The 24,039-nt window shown below is 41.0% G+C and overlaps 1 protein-coding gene across 1 annotated transcript in view; it reads left to right on the top strand.

The window, feature by feature from the left end:
• The first annotated feature begins 2,403 nt into the window (after nucleotides 1–2,403).
• STK17A (serine/threonine kinase 17a) overlaps nucleotides 2,404–24,039 on the top strand; it is a 37,349-nt gene continuing 15,713 nt past the window's right edge. The window contains exons 1-3 of the mRNA XM_038562643.1: nucleotides 2,404–2,615; nucleotides 12,716–12,928; nucleotides 23,802–23,946. Coding sequence (XP_038418571.1) covers nucleotides 2,404–2,615; nucleotides 12,716–12,928; nucleotides 23,802–23,946 — 570 coding nt within the window. The remainder of the gene's footprint in view (nucleotides 2,616–12,715; nucleotides 12,929–23,801; nucleotides 23,947–24,039) is intronic.

The following is a 24,039-nucleotide window of genomic DNA, read 5'->3' as shown; positions in this document are numbered from 1 at the left end:
AATGTGGACAAGACAGTATCTTTAAAAAGCAGCCTGAGAAAACTGGGCAGGTACATGCAAAAGAATGAAACTGGACCACGTATTTTACACCATATTCGAAAATCAACTCAAAGTGGATTGAAAACTTAAATGTAAACTAAAACCATAAAACTCCTAGAAGAAAACCCAGACAGTAAGCTCTTTATCAGTCTCAATATTTTTTGGCTATGTCCCTTCAGGCAAGGGCAGAAAAAAGCCAAAAATAAACAAATGGGACTACCTCAAACTAAAAAGGGTTTTGCACAGCGAAGGAAACCATCAATAAAACAAAAAATAATCTACGCACTGGGAGAAGATATTTGCAAATTATATATCTGATAGGGGATTGATATCCAAAATACATAAAGGACTCATACAACTCAATAACAAAAAGCAAACAACCCAGTAAAAAAAATGGGCAGAGGACACGAACAGACATTTTCCCAAAGAAAACACACAAGTGGCCAACAGACACATGAAAAGATGATCAACATCTCTAATCATCAGTGAAAAGCAAGTCAAAACAATAATGAGATACTCACCTCACACCTGTAAGAATGTCTGCTATCAAAAAGACAAGAAATAACAAATGTTGGTGAAGGTGTGCACTGTTGGTGGGAATGTAAAATCAGGTAGCCACTGTGGAACACAGTATATGAGTTCCTCAATTAAAGACAGACCTACCATCTGCTCTAGAAATTCTACTTCTGGGTACTTATCTGAAGAGAAAAAACACTAATTCAAAAAGATATATGTACCACTATGTTTGTTGTGGCATTATTTACAATACCCAAGGTATGGAAGCAACCTAAGTGTGCGCTGAGAGATGCATGGATACAGATTATATATATATGTGTGTGTGTATGTATATATATATAATATATATTGGATAATATATCCATGGATATATTGCATATAGGATATAGGATATATATTGGATACAGGATATAGGATATATATGGATAAAGATTATATATGTAATCTTATATATATAAGATATATATAATCTTATATATAATATATATAATTGGATATATTATAATATAATGTATAATATAATATATAATTATAATATATTATACATATATAATGTATATTATATACATATAACTCAGCCCTAAAAAAAAGAAATTTGCCATTTTCAATAACATGGATGGTCCTAGAGGGTATTATGTTAAGTGAAATAGGTCAGAGAAAGACAAATACCATATAATTTCACTTATACTTGGAATCTTAAAAAAAACACAAAACAAAACAGAAACAGACTTAAAAATACGGAAAACAAATAAGTGGTTGCTGGAGGGGAGGCAGGTAGGCAAAATAGGTGTAGGGGATTAAGAGGTACTGAGCTCTAGTTATAAAATGAGCTATGAGGATGTAATGCACAACCTAGGCAATACAGTGAATAATATTTTAATAACTTTGTACAGTGATAGAGGGCAAGTAGATCTATGTTGGTGATCATTTCATAATTTACAAAAATATAGGTACTGTCTTGAGCACCTGCAACTAATACAATAGTATAAGTCAATTTTAATTTCAGTTTTAAAGAGATCAGATGAGCAGGTGGAGGGAGAAGGTATGCGGGACACCTCTACCCTCCCCTTGGTTTTGCTATGAACTTAAAATTTCTCTAAAATAAAAAAGTCTACTTAAAAAGCGGCAACCTAATATTTTTTTTAAAGGCCAGACGAGAACACAGAAAAGGCTACAGACGGTGCAGCAGCGGCTACTGCACAGCGCGGCGTGAGGCCTTGATAGTCTTTATCCAAGTCCCGCTTCCCCGCCAGCGTGGGAAGGAGCCAGGTGCCCGCGGCTCCCAGGCTCCCAGGCGCTGCACAGCCCCGGCGCCCGAGTCCCCCGCCCGTGCCCGCACGCGCCAGCTCAGGTCGGGGCGCGCCGCGGGCTCGGCAGGTGCGCCGCTGGCTGAGGCGGGAGGCCCGGAGCGCGGTCGGGAAGGTGGGGCTCCCTCCCCCTCCCCCCGAGGCCAGGGCGGCCCCCGCGTCGCAGCTCGTCCCTCTCGGCTGCAGAGGGAGCGCGCGAGGTACCCGGCGCCCTGCACACCGAGCCGGAGAGCCAGGGGGCGGGGCCAGCGGCGGGGCGGGGCGGGGCGGAGTAGGACGGGGGGCGGGGCAGGACCAGGGGGCGGGGCCGAAGAGGGTGGGGCGGGGCTAGGTAGACGCAGGGGGCGGGGCGGGTAGGACCGGAAGGCGGGGCGGGGCCGGGGGCGGGGCCTGGGCGGGGCGGGGCGGGGCGCCGGGAGTGTCGGGCCGCAGTTTAAGCGCGCGGAGGGGGCGGGCGGCTTCCCGGAGGCCGGCGAGCGGCGCGAGGAGCCGCGGCTGGGGCGGTTGCCCGCGGCGGCCGCAGGGAGACGAGCCCGGCAGCATGATCCCGCTGGAGAAGCCGGGCGGCCGCGCCTCCCCCTCGGCCGGCGCGGCGGGGGCGGGGGCGGGGGCGGGGGCGGGCCGGGGCGTGCGCGCGGCGCGGAGGGCGCCCCCCGGCCGGGCTGGCGGGCTGCTCACGGAGATCCGCACGGCGGTCCGCAGCGAGCCCTTCCAGGACGGCTACAGCCTGAGCCCGGGCCGGGAGCTGGGCAGGTGAGGCCGCGGGGCGGGGGGGCGGGGGGCGTGACCCGGCACGGGGTTGGGGGCGGGCGGGGCGCTCGGCGGGCTTGTGGCCTCGCTCGGCGGCGGGTTCCCGGCACCGGCCGGCGTGGGGGGCGCTTCCCCGGGGGGGGGGTCCCGGGGGGGGGGGTCCCGGGGGTGCCGGCCCCGCAGCCCCGTGCGCCCCGTGTCGTCCTGTGGCTGCGGGAGGGGCCCGCGGCGCCGTGACAGCTCCCGCGGCGGGTGCCGATGAACCCCGCCTTCTGCCCCCTCATTTTCGGTTCTGGGTTCTGGGTTCTGGGCCGCTTTAGCTCTAAACCCCCCGGTGTGGAGCCCTGCGCGCAGGCCCCTGCGCTCGCCCCGCGCTGCGCTCCGCCCCGCCCGCGGCCGGGGCCCCCTCCCTTGGGGGCCGGCTCCCCTTTTCCCTGCCGAGCAGTTTGCAGGAGTCGTGCAAAGCCCCGCTCCTGGGGTCGGGTCCGAACCCCCGTCGCCGGCTGCTTGCGAGGTGCGCCTCCGAGCGGGTGACCCGGAGCAGGTCAGTGCGCGGACAGCACCTAGCCCGGGGCGCCGTGCGGGCCAGGCCCCGGGCGTGCACCGACGTCAGCCCCGGCTGCAGACCCGGTTACGGTAGCAGAAGAGCACCTGTCGCGGTGCGGAAAGGGCCCGACTCCTAGGACCGCCCTCACCTGGGATCTGGGAGAGGGACAGTCTTCTCGTGGCATTGGTTGCAAACAATATTTTTTAAAAAGTGGTATTTACTTTCACTATTTAAGGTAGCTTTTAGAAATAGCTTTGGTTGGTTGGTTGGTTGTTCGGGGGGAACCGACCTTAACCATGTCCTACTTATTCCAAATGTTAAAAAGGAAAAACACCGCTCAGAACAAGATCTACTTCACTATGGTAGGCACTGATTAACCGGATCTGTCCGCGCTTTAAATATGGCAAGGAAGACCTAGAGAGCTACCGACACAGCTAGGTATTCTAATTCATCGAAATTCCAGGCATTCTGAAGTAGCCCTGATCTGTTGAAAAAGGAAGACTAAGACTTCCTATTATTTGGTCGTCTGGCTTCATTCCACAAAAGGAAAACTTGGTGTTACACAGCTGAAATATCTTCAGGTGGCAAGCACTGTCTTGTAGGGTTTGTAATAAATGATTTAATCTGAGAAAACTGATTTGCACCCTACCAGGTGTTGATACTAATTCCTCTAGGAATGTTCCTTTCTTTCAACGCTTGTTTTTATCTGTATTATAAAATTCACTTGCCTCTAGTGAATAGTTTATCTTTTACATATATTTTACATATATATTACATATATGTGTGTTCTTATATAAACTCTTTTTACCAAAGTAATAACTTCTAAAGCAGCAGAACAATAGCTGCTTGATATAAGAACCTAAAACTGAAAAACAAAATTAACGTATTGGTTTCTTTTGTTCCTTTTTTTTTTTTAACCCTTGTTATGGAGAAGTTGAATGCAATGGTGAAGAGCATGGGCTTTTGGAGTCTGTGGTTGAATCTTATTTCCTTGTTATGTGTACTTGAGTAACTTACTATTTATTGCCTCACAGTTGTGGAGAGAACTAAATAGAACACATCTACAGCACTAAGGCTGTGCCTTCCTGAGAGGGAGCCCTCAATAAACCTAATTCATTGTGTAACAATAAATGTTCTTTGACATGTAATCAGAAAGCAAAAATAAGAAAACCTCCACAACTTTGTGCTTCTATCTGTGGCAGAAGGAATGAGATCTCCTTGCAAAAGACACAGGAAGTGTTTAGAACTCTCAGGAAGCAAAAGTTCTGTTTTGTGTGATTAGCAGCCTTTAAGGTTTATAAATTTTGCCTGTAATATGGCATAATTGCTTATTCGTAATCTTTTCTGTAGTAAGAAAGTTGTCTCTTTTTCCAGCTATGAACTGTGGCTGCATTTCTGATGTGACTAATGATCTCATTCTGATACAGAACTTACAAAATTACCTATGTTAACATCTTAACCATGTGGAGGAGAAACAGAAGATCTGTTTGTTAGAATTTACTGTGGCCTCCCATTTAGTCAAAAATGTTGAAGAGGTGTGAAGAGCTAACTGTTCAGATGAAGAAACAGTTCTTTTGGGAGTCTGTATTATTTTCTCTTACACAGAAAGCTTTCAGTGAAATGAGGAGAATTTTTGAAATGGTCAATATTGGTTCTAGAGTAATAACAGAATATGATGTTGATTATTTTAAGAAATGTCATGTCACATTCTTTAAAAGTCTCCAGGGTCCATAGCAACCTAAATGTGGATAAATATATGATGTAAAGTTTTCTTTTGTTACTTGAGGCTTGACTTGTTATTCATAAAGTTTGTTACCTTTCTTTTAGTGAGGGTATGTGCCAGTGTAAACCACATTGATGATTATAGGTGCAGGAGACATGACCTTGGGTTTTGAGGATTTTTTTATAATGTTGATTTCTCTTGAGTTTGAAAGTACAGGAACAAATATGTGTTTCTAGAAATTCAATACTAACTTCACATTGAATGATTGCCTTACATGTGTTTTCATTATCTAGCCCTCAACTTTAACATTTTTTGATGCATTTATAAATTTTATCTTAAGAAAAAAAAGATTTTTTAAGCCAAAAGAATGTCTTTTGTTACTACATTAATACATACAAATAGTTGAATTTACCTATGGGAAGAAAGATCAATGAATTCTCTGAATATTCAGAGAATATTAATTCTCTGAATTAATAACTTATTTATAAATGTATAGTTTTATAGTATACAAGTGCTTTCATATGTATTATTTAATTCTCCTCACATGCATGTTTGAGAAGTCCCCCCCCCCTTTTTTTTAAGGTTTTATTTATGTATTTGAGAGAGAGAGCTCAAGCAAGGGGAGTGGCAGAGGAAAAGGGAGAAGAGCCCAACATAAGGCTCAATCGCAGGACCCTGGGATCATGACCTGAGCCCAAGGCAGATGCTTAACTGACTGAGCCACCCAGGTGCCCCTGGGAAGTCCCATTTTCAATGAGAAAACCCAAGGCAGAGATTGAGTCCAAGAAAGACTGCTGCGTTGGAACTCTTTGAAATCCCTCTATTATATCAGCCACAGATGTTTCTCAAAGGATAATCTGCAGTCTGTCTTGTAGCTAAAACAATTTCTCCTAGTTTTTATAAGAGGACATGAGTTCCATGTTGGGACAAACTCTGTGAAGCTTCCCTGTCATATGGTTCCCTCCTCCGTTGGGCCTTTAGGTAGGGGATGTTGTATCTCTTTCTCTCCAGAGCAGTTGGGAGTAACAGGAATAAGGAAGGATTTTTTTATCACAAAATAAGAGAATGTTCAAGCTGAAGGAGAGCAAATGTATTTCAGGAACTGCATGTCCTTTACTTGGATTCATGGCTTCAGGTTTTTGTACCTTACAACTATGTAAGCATGTGTCATATGTTATAATTCATAATTTCTTTAGAAATTAAGACCCTGCAGCAGGGGTGCAAGGCTGGCTCAGTCATTTGAGCTACTGATTATTGATTTCTGCTCAGGTCATGATCTCGAGGTCCTAGGGTCCAGGCCCAAGTAGGGCTCCACGCTCAGTGGGGAGTTTGCTTAAGGATTCTGTTTGCCCCTCCACAGCTTGCTCGTGTGCTCTCTCTCAAATAAATGTTTTTAAAAAAATTTAAGACCCTTGTTAAGTAATATTGTCCATGTAGAAATTGGCTTGTTTTAGAATGTATTTTATTTAAGATTTCTTGTACACTAGTCATTAGTGTGAAGAGTATTTACCAACAGTTGTGTGTAATCTGATATTTTTGGATGGATTAAAGGAAAATTGACTATGTGGTTCGGCAACAGGAGATACTTAGTATGGCTTCTAAGGCAGATAACTTCATTAAATCAACTGTTTTAATTTTGAAAAATTGGGACTAAAAATAAGAGCTTAATTTAAAATACATAAACTTAAAGGATTTAATGAATTTCAACCTCTTTACAAAGCTGTAAGTAGTAAAATTGTATAAAATCGGATTATTGAACCAAATGCATTAGAAAGCTGAGTAGGTACAGTCATTGATTCACCTATTCGGGTAAAGAAGAAGGAACTACATTTATTGAGGGAATTTTTGCACCAAGTAGAAAGTCAAAGTTAGACCACCTTCAAAACTCTTCTAGGATTCTTTTTAATAAATTACTATCATCATAGATCTGAAGTTAGAGCCCCAAATGATAAAAATAGCTACCAATTACTGATCATCTGTTGAATGCTATACGCTGTAGAGATGTAGTTTTGTTTAGTCTTTACTACCTTGCAAGGCAGTAAGTGCCGTCAACCTAATCTTACAGATGGAGGAATTCAGGCTCAGAAAGGCCGAGTAAATTGCCTAAGATTACACAATTACTAGCCACAATTTAAAACAGTCTGTCTTTTAAAGCCCTGCCTGTTCTTGTCACTCATGCTGATATCTGATCTGATAGACTCACTGATTTTTACACTTAGGCTTGACAGATATTTTGGTTTTTGCTGTTTTTCTTTCAGAGGTAGGGAAGAGAGGTAGGATCTATTCTAGATGTTTCTTTTATTTTTATTTTTATTCTAGATGTTTCTTAAATGAAACTTCTTACACTTAATAGCACCCCAGTGTTCTTAAGTAAATGTTATATATTAAGCACAGAAGGCACTTTGCTAGGAGCTAGCAATTATCCGCAAATGTAATAAATCGGTCACTACTCCCTTTATCAGCAAGGTGACATATCACATGGGAAGATTTTATGGGGAAAATAACATTTGAGCTGAGCCTTAAGGAATGGATGGAATTTCAGTACTAGTGATGAAAGATACTCCTCCAGCCATTGGCAATAAAACAAGTAAGCACAGTGGCAGAAAAATTCAGTGAAAGAGGGACGAGCAAGTAGTCCAATGTGATTCAAATATTAAACTTCATGAGGTTAAGTTGCCACAGAACTTTTATTTTATAAAATAACAAGAACAGCTGTATGTATTCAGGATGCTTGTGTGATATCCTGTTTGAGCACCTGCCATGTGCAGGGCACTGGGGAGATAAAAAGATGAATGATAAGTGAGGGCTGGCTGGGGAACTCCTCGCCTAGCTGGGGAGACAGGCATAGTACAACACGTTACATGATTTCAGACCAATGTGAATAATATAACACAGATGTAAACAAAGCATTTTATTATAGTCTGGGGCCAGACCTAGAACCACGATGATCCCTTTTGTTTTGCTTCCTCTCTCTACCACTCAAATTAGCATCTACAGTTTTTGATCTTTGAGAAACCTTATATATTTTGTTGGTAGCCCAACACTGGTGCTTACACTTGGAAGAAATAGAATCATCTTTACAGAGAAGGGCATCTCAAACTTCTCCCATCCAAAAGCTAACACATTACCTTCCCTCCCCTCCCCACCCCCCACTCCAAACCTGTTACCATTCTTATAATCAGCCTGTCAGTTGATGGTGCCATATTTATCCAGTACGCAGGTAAAAATCTACAAGTCCTCCTCAGCTTCCACTTTTCCCTTTTCCCCCTCATCTCTCCTGCAAGTCCATCTGCCACGGAGTGCTAATGAACTTTGACCCCCTTTTATTTTATTTTATTTTTTTGTTGACCCCCTTTTAAATGCAGTGTCTTTTCCTAGCCTCTGCTGCTGCTGTTTTAGTTCAGCCCACTACCCTGAATTATTGTATTGGTTTCCCTAGTTTCTAGTTAACATTTTGCAATATACTCTTCTCCACACTATCAGATTTAGCTTTTAAAAACCATTATTCTAAAAATTCTAACAAGTACCCATCTTTACCCTGAGAAAGCCCAAATTCCCTTAGCTTGTCATACTTACCTAAAGATACTCCCCACACCTTCCTGAGCTTTACCAGGTAGGCCTTGGCAGTGCAGAGATGACTAAAACCATCTAACTGGTGGATCTAACTCAGATGTCACTTCCTTTTGTTTATTGTTGACATATCTTTACTTTACCACTATGCAATGTATTGAGTAGTTCTAAAATACATGGATTTTTTAATATCCCACCCCCCAACCCCCGCCAAAACTGTTCAATATCAACCTGAGTTGTCAGTTTAGTGTGTAATAGTGAACCATAGATGTTTGTGAAATGCTTGAAGAGCTCAAGAAATTGTAATGACTATGTATGTAGTCAGGAAGCATTTTGGCTAAATCCATAAAGAAAGTAGATGTGAAACAAACATACCGTTTGAACCTCATCAGCCTCGTCTGTATATTAACTGTGGCCACTAGTGTCAGAGAAATATTTATTTTATGCTTAGACAAAAGCCTGAGTAACCTAAAACTCAGGGTTTAGGTACAGTCACGGTTTTTACCATGAAGCTGTGGTAAAACACACATATTGGCATCCTTGTGGGGTGTGGAATTTAGACCCCGGGATGATGTAATCCTTAGTGTGTTCGCTAGGACTCTGTACCTCGAATACTGAATCTCACATTTCTGGGTACTGTGTTGCTCTACAGAAGGAACAGATCCAGAAAACTCTTTTTATCTCCTTTGGACTCCTCCTTGAGCAATTTGAAGAGTTCCCCTCCCACTGCACCAGTCATGTAGAGATGAGGGCAATACAAGTTTCCTCTAAACTGTCCTGATCTGCTGTTCTTACTGCCGGTTTCAGTATGACAGTGATGGGCGAGTTTTTCAGTGTGGGATGACTGGGGGTTGGCGGACTGCTGCTGCCACAAGATATAGAATGATTTTTACATTTTCAAATGGTTGAAAAAAATCCGAAGAGTAATATTTAATGAGATGGAAGTTTTGTGAAATTCACACTTTTAGTGCTTGTAAAGTATTTTTTTGTTTTTGTTTTTGTTTGTTTTAAACCCAGCCCCACCCATTCATTTACATTTTGTCTGTGCTTTCATTTTATGATAGACTTGTATAGTGGCAACAGAGATGGTGCAAGACCCAAAAATATTTGCCATCTGCCCCTTTACAGAAAAGTGTGCTGGCTCCCAATATAGTGCATGACACGGTGGAAAGAAAAGAATAAACCTAAAATGAGGAGTGCCTCCACAAAAACAAAGGTGGTGTTAAGAGTAGTTACTGGTGTGGGAGGAGAGCCATGGGAGCTGTGTTGCTGACCCTAAGAAGTGGTTGCATGGCCCCAGATGTCAAGGATGGTTTTCTTCCCTATTTTTGTCTCTAGTTCCTGAATTTAGCAATAGCTCTTCTGTAGCAAGGGTTCCCAGAGTTTGTAGGTTTGCAATATGTGTGAATCCCTTTCTCTATTGAGTCCTTTGTCTTCCCTTCTATTCAAAAATACACATTCGGGCCAGACAGTAAGTAGTCTTACTTTAGTGCAGCGTACGTATTGCCTGGAATGTTAGGTGTGTGAACAGTAAACATTTGTGTGTTTGACGGGGGAATATTTTGAAGGCAGTTTAGCTGAGTCATTTCTAATTTACCAGGAACACGCTTGTTGTCAATTATATTTATTGATCAGTGTTTTATACATGAAACTTTCTCTTTTTCTCCTCTTTTGAAACTTCTGACGTATAAATATTAAAAGAATCAAAGTAGTAATGATTTTTTTTCTCAAAAGAACCCAAAGGTCATTAAGAACCTTTTAAAACTTGATGGAGATATTAGTCTAATGATTTTATGGGGTAAAATAAAAGGCATTAGTCTGTGATGAATAGGTTTATGATTTAATCCCTCAAAGCATCTCTAGGAGTCTTTTACATTTTTGTGAATGCAAAGAACTTTGATCTGAACAAGGGTGCTGTTAGGTAGATTGTCCCTTCTGTGGGCAGCTATGATACAGATATGCCTAAGGGTGTATCATTTAACGGTTTTTTTTTTTTTCATTTACCGTTTTTTTTAGTGGTGGCTACAAAAGCATAGAGCACATGAAAAATATATTTGTGGTTAACATAGCTAGGAAGGAAGAATTAGTACTCTAAATTACATCAGTAGTCTGGACTGCTGGGTCCGAACTTAGAAGTTAGAATTTAACAGAACAGGGGGATCCCTGGGTGGCTCAGCGGTTAAGCGTCTGCCTTTGGCCCAGGGCGTGATCCTGGAGTCCTGGGATCGAGTACCGCGTCGGCTCCCTGCATGGAGCCTGCTTCTCCCTCCTCCTGTGTCTCTGCATCTCTCTCTATCATAAATAAATCTTTAAAAAAAAAAAAGAAGAAGAAGAATTTAACAGAACATGAAATGAAAGCCTTGCCTTTAATTTTTTAAAAACATTTTAAAAATTGGGGTGCCTGGGTGGCTTAATTGGTTAAGCGTCCTACTCTTGGTTTCGGCTCAGGCGGTGGGTACAGTGTCACACTCCACACTCAGTGTAGAGTCAGCTTGGGATCACCTCTCCCTCTGCGTCTTTCCTGCTCTCTTTCTCTCAAATAAATAAATCTTTAGAAAACAAACAAAAACCGTATTTTAAAAATATAGTATGAGGATACTGGCTTGAGAAACTTCAAAAGGAAAAGCATCTAGGTGGTTTATTTACCAGCTCAAATGAAATATGAAAAACCTGTCAAGTTTTTTTTTAAAGAAAGCAAATATTAGGTTGTATTGTACCAAGGTCAACAAAAGAATAATGATGTAACCCTTTGATCTGATTCTACTGGAAGGAATTGCTTCAGATTTGGTTAGCACATTTTATCAGCAGTTCTGATGAGCCATAATAGCAAGAAAGTCTTAAAAACGGTTATAGGATGAGAAATGATTGAAAATTGGAAAAGGGAGGGGCACATGGGTGGCTCAGTTGGTGGAGCATCTGCCTTTGGCTCAGGTCAGGATCCCAGGGTCCTGCTGGGCTCCATGGGGGAGTCTGCTGCTTCCTCTCCCTCTGTTCCTTCTCCCGCCCCACTTGTACTCTTTTCTCTCCTCTCTCTCTCTCTCTCAAATAAATAAAATCTTAAAAAAAAAAAATTGGAAAATGAATTGGTAGTTAACAGATCCTGTTGGCTGCGTTGAGTACCTGATGGATTGGTATTTGGCAGACAAGGGTCTTTCTGTGCTACTCAGCAAAAGGCCCAGGCCTATCAGGCCTTCACTTTAGGCTTGTAATGAAAAATCTTATTAAAATAATAAGCACTCAGAAGTGGAAGAGACTGCCTCACAGTTTGAAAGAAGACGTTGGCATTGGTATTTGGCAGTAGGTGAAAAAGAAAGAAAACACACATACACACACAAAAAAAACAAAAAATCTGTGATTTCTAAGCTGCCTTCCAACTTAGAAATTGGCTGTTTATGGGTGATGACTATCACAAAATAATGATTTGGTTTGATTAATAATTTATTTAGCGCTTACTATATGGCAAGCTCCATGCCAAGCAATTGATATGTATTACATACTTGAATTCTCACACAACCGTGTGAAATAGATTCTGGTACGTCTTTGACAGATGAGGAAAATGAGATTTAAAAATGTTAAATCAAAAAAATTAATTAATTAATTTAATTAAAAGGTTAAAAAAATTGCCCAAGGTTATGTGCCCAAGGTTATGTGAGCTGCAGAGCTATTTGCGGGATTCAAACCCCCATCTAATTCCAGAATTCATACTCTTAATTTGCTTAGTTATACTGACTCCCCTGTGACTTGCTTATTAGTTTAGTAACAAATGATAGTGTTGCATATCAAAATAATGTTTGTTGTATCTGTTTTTATAGGAAAAACTAGACATTTCCAGCTGATGCTGTAGCTGAAATATATAAATGAGATCTTAACTTGTATAGTTTTGGAAGGTGATAGAGTATTAGAGTCAACTCAGTTCTTTTAGGAATTTTGACAACCAGTTTCTCTCAACAAGCCAAATGGCTTTTCTCAAGATTTAAATCATTCTTCAGTATAAATGTGTTTAAAAAAAAAAACATATAACTGAAAAGATACTGATTTTAATATTTGGTTATTCTTTATTTAGAAGGGATTTTTCAGGTTTACCAGCCACATTTTATTTGATTATGAAAGTACCTATTCAACTCTTATGTGATGGTGCTGCTTTTGTGATTGAATATGATCTATATTTGAATATCCACTAATGAGTATTTGGAAATTTTATTAAAATTTACCATCCCTAGAAAGTTGTCAAATCTAACTGTGAATGTTTTTGTTTGATTCTAGGGGGAAATTTGCAGTGGTGAGGAAATGTATAAAGAAAGACTCTGGAAAGGAATTTGCAGCAAAGTTCATGAGAAAAAGAAGAAAAGGCCAAGATTGTCGGATGGAAATAATTCATGAGATTGCTGTTCTTGAACTAGCACAGGACAATCCTTGGGTCATTAATTTACATGAAGTCTATGAAACTCCATCAGAAATGATCTTAGTTCTGGAATAGTAAGTATTGTTTTCCTTAAATGGAGTTTGTTTGATAGTCCACACTTCTTTATAGGATGCTGGTCATCTGGGGTACGTGTCGCAGCCTGGTACTCTGGAAATCTGAAGAGTTTTTAGAACTTTTCATGTGTTTCTTACACTAATTTGATATTTTTCAAACTAACAATCCATGCATATTAGGTTTTCATTCTTTAACGAAATTCTTCTGATAGTAAAGTTCTCTTATTTACTAGTGGCATTCTTCAGAAAGTAAGTGATACCAAGGTAATAATAAAATAAGAGACATCTTACAATCCCTTACTGTTCATGTAGGCTGAGTTGGTAATCTCTTTCTTTCAGAAATAATTGTTTGCTTCATACCATGTTTTCATTTATGTAGGGACAGTGTGGGAAACAGCTTTGGAAAATGAACAGTTTTTTCTTAAAGAAATCCTGTTTTCCTCTTTGTTTCTCCTACCAAAGGAAATGATTGATAGATTTGACCACATGAAAAGCCTAACTTTGCATCAATAAAGACAAAATGAAAAGACAGGCTCAGGGAAAATCGTTCTCCTGTCTGTTCACCCAAAGTGCTTAACATTTCTTTGCTGTGTAACGAGGTACTACCGATTCACAACATGAACTTCCCAGTTTAAAAACAGTGGGCAAAGGATATGTTAAACAAAATTTCAATCAAGTAAAATCAAAGATCTGATCAGCTTTATGAAGTGAGTGCTTCTAGCAAGTGGGGGGCAGCTCCAAGGCGTTGTACAAAATGGACAGTTTTTCTAGTAAGAAGGGTTTGGCGGGATCCCTGGGTGGCTCAGCGGTTTAGCACCTGCCCTCGGCCCAGGGCATGATCCTGGAGTCCCGGGATCGAGTCCCACATCGGGCTTCCTGCATGGAGCCTGCTTCTCCCTCTGCCTGTGTCTCTGCCTCTCTCTCTCTGTGTGACTCTCATGAATAAATAAATAAAAATCCTTAAAAAAATTAAAAAAAAAAAAAAAAAGAAGGGTTTGGCAAGAAGTTATTAGCGAAAGAAAGAAAAGGCTAGTTTGAGGCAGGATCACCTTCCCTTATGGGAAGGGCAGGGGGCCTTATTAGGTGGGTTACCTCATCTTCTGTTGGGGGATGGATAGGACCCAGGGGAGATTTCTCACTGATGCTGATCAGAAATTTTCTGACAGATTGGTTAAGACTTCTGTTTCTGGGGGAGGGAGAAACTGCAATTAGGTTCGGTATTAGCTCCAGTTTGTTGGTTTGGTCTAAATGATACCATTTTGGGCCCGTGCTTTTCTTTTACAGGTAAGAGAAATTCCACATAGATGTACATATATAAGTGGCCTATATATAACACGAAAAATACTGATTCTTAGAACTTTTATACTGTAAATTTAAAAATAAATTTTTAGGGATGCCTGGGTGGCTCAGTGGTTGAGCGTCTGCCTTCTACTCAGGGTGTGGTCCTGGGATCCTGGGATCAAGTCCCGCATCGGGTACCCTGTGGGGAGCCCGCTTCTCCTTCTGCCTGTGTCTGTACCTCTCTCTCTCTCTGTGTCTCTTATGAATAAATAAATAAAAATTGAAAAAAAAATTTTCATTTTCCCCCTGTAAGAGTGGCAACAATCATAAATAAAAAGTGATATTCAAGGTTCAAGCCATCTGATTTATACTGCAGGTGGCAGTGTTAATTGGTGCAACTTTTCTGGGGGGAGGACAGGCTAGAGTTATATAGCAAAAACTTAAAACAAAACCAAAAAAAACCTCTTTAATCCAGCAACTTCACTTATATATTTTTTCACAAGGGTATAATAAACGGGCAGTTGTACAAAGATGTGTCAGAAAATATTCAATGAAGTTTTTTTAATGTAACAAAAAAGAAACCTAATTGTTTAATAGAGAGGGATTGGTTGGTTAAATAAGTGATAATGTCGCAAAGTGAATTGCTGTGTAGTCATTTAGAAAGATAAGGTGGATATAAATGTTTCAACATAGATTTTTAAAAAAATATTGTTAAAAAGATAAAAGAAGTGAAAATAGCGTGTGTAGTAGTGTTTTTGAAAAATTTAAGTCTGTTGAAAGAAGATTCTGGGTGGCTAAAATAGTGTCTTCCTCTTGATAATGGAATTCAAGAGCATTGTGTCCAAAATTTTAATCAGTAATTTCACTTTTAGGAATCCCTTCTGAAGAAATTATAAAATGTGAACAGTGAGAAGCACAAAAGTGTTTCAAAGTTTTTTTTTCTTTTTTTTTTTTTTTTATTTATTTATTCATGAGAGAGGCAGAGAGAGAGAGGCAGAGACACAGGCAGAGGGAGAAGCAGGCTCCATACAGGGAGCCTGATTTGGGACTCAATCTCGTGACCCAGGATCACAACCTGAGCCGAAGGCAGAGGCTCAGTCGCTGAGCCCCCAGGTGCCCCCGCACAGAGTATTTTTAATTCTAATAGTAAAAATATTAAAAATGATTGGGTGGGTAAGCAAATGTGTAGTATATGTGAATCTCCTCTGAATAGAGTTGTTTTCTAACCTAAAAAAAGCTCGGAGTAGGAATCTCTCATATAAGCCCTGCCTGCCTAGGTTTTCAGTTTCCGGGTTGTCTTGGAGCGGATCAAGGCCGGATTGGAAGTTGATCTAGAAAAAATTTTACGAAATGTCATTCTGTGACCAGACCTGGTTCCTGTCCTGTTCTCACCAAACCTGCTCTTCAGCCTTTGCTGGTGGATTCTTCTCAGGGCTTCGTGGTCCAGCGACTCCCTGCCCTTCGGTAGCTGTGCACTCTCTGGCCGCACCTCACCCTGGCCTGCTCCCTCTTGGCCTCCCCCGCAGCTCCTGCCTGCAGCCTCCTGGCCTCCTGCACACCCCGCGAGGCCGGTGGGGCCTCCCGCCTGCTGAGCACAGGCCTGAGGAGTCCTCACCTGGGCTTTCGCTGGCCTCGGGTTGTTCTTGGCCTCCTGGCTCATTCTCCTGAGGCCCGCCTCCCGCCAGGAGCTAACCCACACCTTTAGCACACTGGCCCGTCGCCTCCTGGCCATCGTCCCCTCCTGGCCATGGTTCTCAGATACCGGCCTTCCTGCCCTGTGGAGCTGAGGCAGGCTGGCAGGTGCCCTCGCGCCCTCGCTCCGCGTCCCTCTGCCTCCACAGCCCTCACCTCCCCCCCCTTTTTTAATTTAATTTTATTTATTTTATTGATTCATGAGACACAGAGAGAGGCAGAGACACAGGCAGAGGGAGAAGCAGGCTCTGTGCAGGGAGCCCGATGCGGGACTCGATCCCAGGACCCCAGGGTCATGCCCTGGGCTGAAGGCAGATGCTTGACCCCTGAGTCACCCAGGGATCCCCTCACCGCCCCCCCTCACCTCCCCCTTCTGTCTGGAGTTTCCCCCCTTCACTCTGGGGCTGCCGCCTTCCCCTCTGCTCCTTCATTCTCTCCCTTCCTCTTCCAGGGCCCTTGGTTTGGTTTGAGTCCGTTCACTGACCTCCCTCAGCCTTCCAGCATCCTTCCAGGTGGTTCTTTCCCCTCGTCCTCCAGTGTCGCCCTCCCTCCTGTCCTAAACTTGCTTTTCCTCAGCTTTGATGGCCTGTGAGCCGCGGCCCTGGGCTTGTCCGTCCTCCACTGCTGTGCTCCTTGCAGGAGCAGACTGAACTTAAAGCACTGCTCAGCTTCTAGTCGGTTCTGTGCCGGGCGCCACGGCTCTTCCGTCGGCTGCACCTGCTCTTCTCAGACCCTGTTCGCCAAGATCAGCCTGCGCCCTGTAGTGCACTTCCACTCCTCACTCCTTACAAACTCCTTACACACCTTCCTTCTTTAAATGATCTTCTGCTGTGGCTTCCATGGTCCTGTTTTTTTTTTTTTAATCTTCCCTCGCAGCCTCTCCCCGCTTCCCCTGTAGGACTGCACGCCTCTCCAGAGTGCATGAGAGTTGTTCTTGTCATACGCTTATTTTCTGTACGTTTACTGTGAATGATAACATTCCACGTTTGTGGCTTCAGCTACTCTTAACGTGTGATTATTTCCGAATCGTGGTCTCCAAACTTGGACCTTCTGAGTTCCACCTGCGTATCTCTGTCTCCAGCCACATCTCGTTATCAATCCAGGACCAATATGTGTGCCCGCCTGCATTGCCCTGATAATGCCTGCTTTTCTTTTGTTCCCCATTTCCAGTGTTATCCCCATTTATTTCATAGCTTAGGCTAGAAACCTTGACTGTCTCTTTGTTTCCCTCATCTCCCTTAGAAACTCATATATTATAATAAATTACCAAGTCTTCCATTTAGTCCTCTCCTCTGCTCGTCCCTTTCACTTGGTGTCTATGTTGGGTCCTCATTGTCTCTCCCATATTCTCTCTCAGCACCTTCTTAGCTGATCACCCTGGCTTCGATTCTAGGACGTTCCTCAGGCTGCTGTTAGGTAACTAAGACATGGATGTGGTGATATTGTCCCCTTAGAAATCTGTGGTGGCTTCTCTTGCATCAGTGATCGTGGTTTCCAAACCACCCATCAGTATGATTTGACTAAAAATGTTTGTGTTCTACTTTTTGTTTGAAGGGAAAGTCTTAGAAATAGATTTTTAGATATTGAGATAACAAAATTCTTGGCCACATCAATAGATTGTTGTTAGGGAAACAGGCAGGTTTATGATCTCTGCGTCAATAATCCATTTCACTTACGTTTAGGTACCTGCCATAGGTGGTAATAGGTGCTGGTGGCATAAAAGTGAAAACGGCCTAGTCCCTTCCCTCCAGGTGCCACAGGTTTAGTGAAGGAAGTGTAAATGCTTTGCAGCAATATTGGTATTTTATTAGAAATGCTTGCTAGTTGCTATGGGAACTCAGAGTATAATCATTGTGCTTAAGAATTTACTAGGTGCCAGGCACTGTGCTAAATAAGTCTTTCGACCAGCTTGAAATAAATTATTTACATGCTTTGTATACATTGTTTTATTTTTAAATTTTTTTTCCAGCTTTATTGAGGTATAGTTGATATAAAACATTTTGTAAGTTTGAGGTATAGAAGGTGTGGATTTGATACACTTCTGTATTGTGTAATGATGACCACCATAGCATTAGCTAACACCTGCACCACATAATTACCTTATTCGTGTGTTAAAAACATTTAAGATTTACTCTTAACATCTTTCAAGTATATAATGTAGTAGTAGTAACTATCACCACTGTGCTGCACATAAAATCTCCAGAACTTCTTCATCTTATAACTGGAAGTTTGTACCCTTTGACCAGTATCTCTCTTTTCTCCACCTCCCCACCCACTGGTAACCACCATTCTAGTCTCTGTTTCTAGAAGTTTTGCTTTTTTAGATTCCACGTATGAGTGGGATATATTTATATGGCTGAATAATGTTCTGTTACATATAGAACACATCATCTTTGTCCATTCGTCCATTCATGGGTGCTTACGTGTCTTCGTATCTTGGCTGTTGTGATTAATGCTTCAGTCAACATGGGAGTGTACATCTTCTCAAGATTCTGTTTTCATCTCTTCTGCATGCACACCCAGAAGTGGGGTTGCTGGGTCCTGTGGAAGGTCTGTTCTTAATTTTTTGAAGAACCTCCATGCTATTTTCCACAGTGGCTGCACCAGTTTACCTTCCCACCAGCAGTGTCCTTTTCTCCACATCTCCTGCCAACACTTGTCCCTGATGACAGCCCTCCTGTCTTCTGCCCCCACCTCTCTTCTCTTATTCCTTCAATTACAATTTGTTAAACTGCTTGATATTGTCACTCAGGTCCCTGGTCCTAATATCTTCCCCCCACCCTCGCTCGATTCTTAAGATAGAATTTCTAGGTCTTAAAATTCTACTGCTAGGTTCTTAAAATTCACTGATTCTTCTGCAATGCTATAAAGCCCATCCAGTGAAATTTTCATTTTAGATACCTTCTTTTTTAATCTTAGAAGTTCCATTTGGTCCTCTTTCATACCCCTCATCTCCTTGTTATGTTCCTATTTTATTTTAAATTGTTGAATATATTTATAATATCTTATCTGCCGATTCCACTATCTCTGTTATTCCTAGGTCTGTTTTTACTATTTTCTCATTAGTTGTGGATTATAATTTGTGGCATTTTTAGATGTCTAGTAATTTTTGGAAGGATGCCATGCATTTACAGTGTCACAGTGTTGAGCAGATTTTATGATCTTCCATTAAAGAATGATGACGTTCATTTTGGCAGGCAATTAAATAACTCGTGAATCAGTTTTGTTGGGGCAGGTCATAGACTACTTAACCTTACTACTAAGGTATGGCCCTTCTGGGATGGGGAGCTTGCTGACTGCTTAAATGGTTGGCATGATTTTTATACTTCAGCTGGACAAAATTCAAATATCTTATTCTGTTCTTTGTGAATGCTAGGAATTGTTCAGCTTCTAATTTCCCAGCAGTTCTTTGTTTGACTTTACAGAGTTTATCCTTATGCTAATACTTCAGGATACAGCTAAGCAGATGTCTGGAGATCTTTCTCTGTGTGGCTCACTCTGGAAATCCAACCTCATTAACTTTGCCAAACACCTGGTTTATGTCTTCAGTTTAGCAAGGCTTCCGTTTTCTGCTTGGGTTTCTCCTCCACCGTGTACCACAATCCATAAGTTACTTCCAAGTAGGAAAACAAATAGTAGGGCTCAAGTTGTTTGTGTCCCTCTTCCTAGGGATCATGGTCCTAACTGCCTGTGTTCTCAGGTCTGAAAATAGTTGGCCCATTGACTTTGCTCAATTTCTTGTTGTTTATGACTAGAGGGTAAGTTCCGTGCCATTTGGCTAAAAGAGGAAGTAGGTACTTAACCTTTCGTGAGTCATATCATGTATTTCTGACACCATCATGCCCTTTTGCTTGTGTTCACTATGCCTTGGATGTGCTTTTACCATTTTATTTAGTGGATTCCTATTCCTTCTACAAGTTTTGCAATAAATGTCATTTTTCTCATATTTTTTTCTCCTTTCCAGTGAATTGCTTAGTTGCTGAATTGTCACTTGATACATAACGTCACACCCATAGATATTTACACATACGTATTCTTTAAAATGTGTTTCATTTTTCTTTTTCACTAGTACTTGAAATTATAAACAATACTTATTTATAATTTATCTTTCTGTCTATAGCACATTGCACAGGGCCTAACATATTTGATTTAGAAGAGTGAGAGAATGAGGATCTGAACTAAGCCCTGAAGCAGGTAGAAATGGAAATGCTAGTTTTGATAGAAAAAGGAATGTTTGGTGTCAGAGGTTGGGAGCTAAGATCTAGTCAAGGTATAGGCAACAAGGAAACACAATTGCTCTTAGCCTGCAAGCATCATGTACATGGCTCTGCATAATGTTGATCATAACATACTTATCCCCTAAGTTTCTAAGGGCCACTAGAAAGTTGAAATTAAAAGTTCTTAATACTTTTTATAAAAATAGTTTTTATATAAGAAAAAATACTCAACATCCCTGGGCTTCAGGGAAATACGAATCAATGAGATACCACCTCACACCAGTCAGAATGGCTAAAATTAACAAGAAAACAAATGCTGGCGAGGACGTGGAGAAAGGGGGACCCTGCTACACTGCTGGTGGGAATGCAAGCTGGTATAGCTACTCTGGAAAACAGTGTGGAGGTTCCTCAAAAAGTTGAAAATAGAGCTGCCCTATGAGCCAGCAATTGCACTGCTAGGTATATACCTGAAACATACAAATGTAGTGATCCAAAGGGGCACCTACACCCCAATGTTCACAGCAGCAATGTCCACAACAGCCAAACTGTGGAAAGAGCCCACGTGTCCATTGACATGAATGGATAAAGAAGGTGTGGAATATGTATATACAATGGAATATTACTCAGCCATCAAAAAAATGAAATCTTGCCATTTGCAATGATGGGGATGGAAGTAGAGGGTATTATAGGTCAATCAGGGAAAGACAGTTATATTGTTTCACTCATGTGTGGTATTTAAGAGGCAAAACAGAGGAGCATAGAGGCAGGGAGGGGAAAATGAAGACATAATCAGAGAGGTAGACAAACCATAAGAGACTCTTAATCATAGGAAACAAACTGGGAGTCACTGGAAGGAACGTGGGAGTGGGTATGGGGTAACTGGGTGATAGGCATTAAGAGGATACATCACTGACCTCTACCTCAGACTAATACACTATGTGTTAATTAATTGAATTTAAATTAAAAATAAATCTGTGTAAAAAATTTTGTGAAAAGCTCTTGAATTAATGTTTTTAAACAAATTTTTGATAAAGTATATGTAACTCGTAATAATTACTCAGTTTCTAGATGATTTTATAGTAGTGGAAAATACACACTACTGAAGTAAATACACCATAATCTAACTGGAAATGTTGCTGTAGCTAAAAGGTAGGGCCCAACAAAACTTGAAGTGTTTCACTTCCTTCCTGTGTAAAGGAAGATACCTTGTGTCAAGTAGTTGGTACTGTTGTATTTCCTGTTAACCGTACTTAACAAATGCTTTTAATGTCACAAATGGTTTTTAAAATTTTGTTTGGTTCCATTAGTTAATATGACAGTTAATGAAGTCTGGCTTAGACTTAAGCAGACGTAGGATGGGATGATTTGCACATTGTACCGGAGGGTGTGTAAGTATTTCTCGTCACTGAAGGTTGGCCTACACAGCTTCTTTAATAGTCTGCATTTGAAATACATCCTTGGGACGCCTGGGTGGCTCAGTGGTTGAGCGTCTGCCTTCCGCTCAGGGCGCGATCCTGGGGTCCTGGGATCGAGTCCTGCATCGGGCTCCCTGCAGGGAGCCTGCTTCTCCCTCTGCCTGTGCCTCTGCCTCTCTTTGTGTGTCTCTCATGAATAGATAAAATCTTAAAAAAAAAAAAAAATCCTCAAAAATTTTCAGAGAACTGCAGTTTTGTGCTTATGTAAACTACTGAAATTGTTGGGAAAACAGAGGAAACCCTTACATTAAAGGAAGAATGGGTAAACCTAAAAAAAAAAAGAATGGGTAAACCATAGAGTAGAAAGAAATAATAATAAATTGCTCTTAATTTTAGATCAATCTTTGCACTTAGTGTAAATTAACCTGTATTGAATTTTATTGTGAATGGTAGTGAGCTGAGTTCCCCAGAGGACAATAAATTGTGATTGGGAAACTTTTACAACCGAAGTACAGTTCTCTGTTTTAGTTGAGGAACACAGGGAGTTCTGGGTGTAACTGGCAAACTGTGGTGTGTGTGTGCGTGCGCGTGCGTGTGCAGAGAGCCGTATTTACATCAGGGTGCATCTCTAGCTGCTTGGAACTTAGCTGACCCAGCCCATACTGACTTTTGCTTTAGGTCTTCAAATCCATACCAACAGTATACAGGACTGCCAGGCCGTAATGAATTTACTCTGCAATTTCGTTGTGAACGTTCACCTTTTCTTTCCTTATGACTTGTGCGTTACTTTTACTGTGCTGGAATATGTGATGAGCATTTTACAACTAAATACATAGAAATGGTTTTAATGCTCTCATAGGTGGTTTTTAAAGTACTGTGGTCAAAATATAATAAAAAAATCAGTTGTATATGTTTTAGCCAAAATGAAAACCTTATCAGCCAAGGAAATATTTGCTTTCACTTTCGTCACCTGCAACTGTTCAGCTAAACTTAAATATGTTCTTATCTACTTTGGTGACAAGTCATGTTTCCATATATGGGCAGAATTTGGAAATAGGTTGCTTTAACAGAAAAGGAAAGAAAAAAAGAGAACTAAACTATCATACTAAACGGAAATTAATAAGTAGCTCTGGTCTGACAGCAATATGGCTGTTTGGAGTTATAGATTTCATGTCAACTTTATACCAACTTTATGAAAGCAACTTAGTCTTTTTTTCTTGACACATAAAGGAAATTTTGAGATATGACATAGCTGTCATTTATGATACGAACGGATGTTTAAGTATGGGCTTTTTGCCAAAGAAGAATACAAATTTTTAAATGTTGATTTTTTTTTTTTTCTCTTATTGGCAAAATTCTTTGGAGGAAAACAAACAGAGATGATTTGTCCAGATGTTGGAAGAAAGTTTAAATCAGTATCGCTCTTTTGGTGAGGATAGGCTTTTCCTATTAAAATTTTAAATGCATGTACCCTTCACTCCAGCTGTTTTGTTCTGGGTATCTATGCTTGAGGAGCTCCTGGCACGTAAGCAAACATGTGAGAAACTGTAATGTGCCTTCTCATCACAACATTGTTTATAATTGTGAATAACTAAAATGTCCATCAAAGGCTTCTGGTTTATCCACAGGGATAGGAGTTCAAAATTATGAGATAATTTTAAAAGCATCATGGAAAGATTCTTAAGACATGTTTAAGTAAGAAAAGGTTGAACAGTATCAGTAGAATGTGTCCTGTTTACCATTTTTTTAAATCCATGCACCTAATATTTTTGTATACATCTGATACATATTTTCATATATACATTTCATTTTTATCTGGAAGGATATAGTACACCAAGGAGAGAATAGCACTTACCTTCTAGATGTGGCTCCAGCTGGGATCGGGGAAGGGGTCTTTAATTGGAGGGCATCTGCTTTATTTTCATTAGTATGTTTTATAAAAATAATATTTCTGTGTATTCTATAATTAAAAATTCTGGAGAAATTTTCTCTTGAAAATGTATGTCTTTTACTATTAAAATTTAAGTTCTTGAAACTCTTAAACTGATGGTTTTATTTAGCTTTGGAAATGCTAATCTTAGCTCATATTAGAGGTGTCACGTTTTTATCAAAAAAAAATGGAATTAGGCAAGTAGACAATAGTTTACACACACTCAAATGGTAGTTTATCTCAAGATACTTAATGTGTAAAATGTTAAGGACAAAAGAGACAATGTTTTTAATGAGCCCTTGCCTTTATAATTAAAGTATGCTTCTCCCCTCCTCTAGTGCTGCTGGAGGTGAGATCTTTGACCAGTGTGTTGCAGACAGAGAAGAAGCCTTTAAAGAAAAAGATGTTCAAAGACTCATGAGGCAGATATTAGAAGGTGTCCGCTTTTTACATGCTCATGATGTAGTTCATCTTGATTTGAAGGTAAGATCTAAATTTACAATTTTGAGCTTGCTAGAGAATGATACTCCAGGTGTAAAGTATTTAACAATGATTTACTCAAACATCTATCAAGTC

Source organism: Canis lupus, chromosome 18 (genome assembly GCF_011100685.1).
Source record: "Canis lupus familiaris isolate Mischka breed German Shepherd chromosome 18, alternate assembly UU_Cfam_GSD_1.0, whole genome shotgun sequence".
Lineage (NCBI taxonomy): Eukaryota > Metazoa > Chordata > Mammalia > Carnivora > Canidae > Canis > Canis lupus.
The sequence above is the reverse complement of the archived record's forward strand: the minus strand, read 5'-3'. Positions and strand labels throughout refer to the sequence as shown.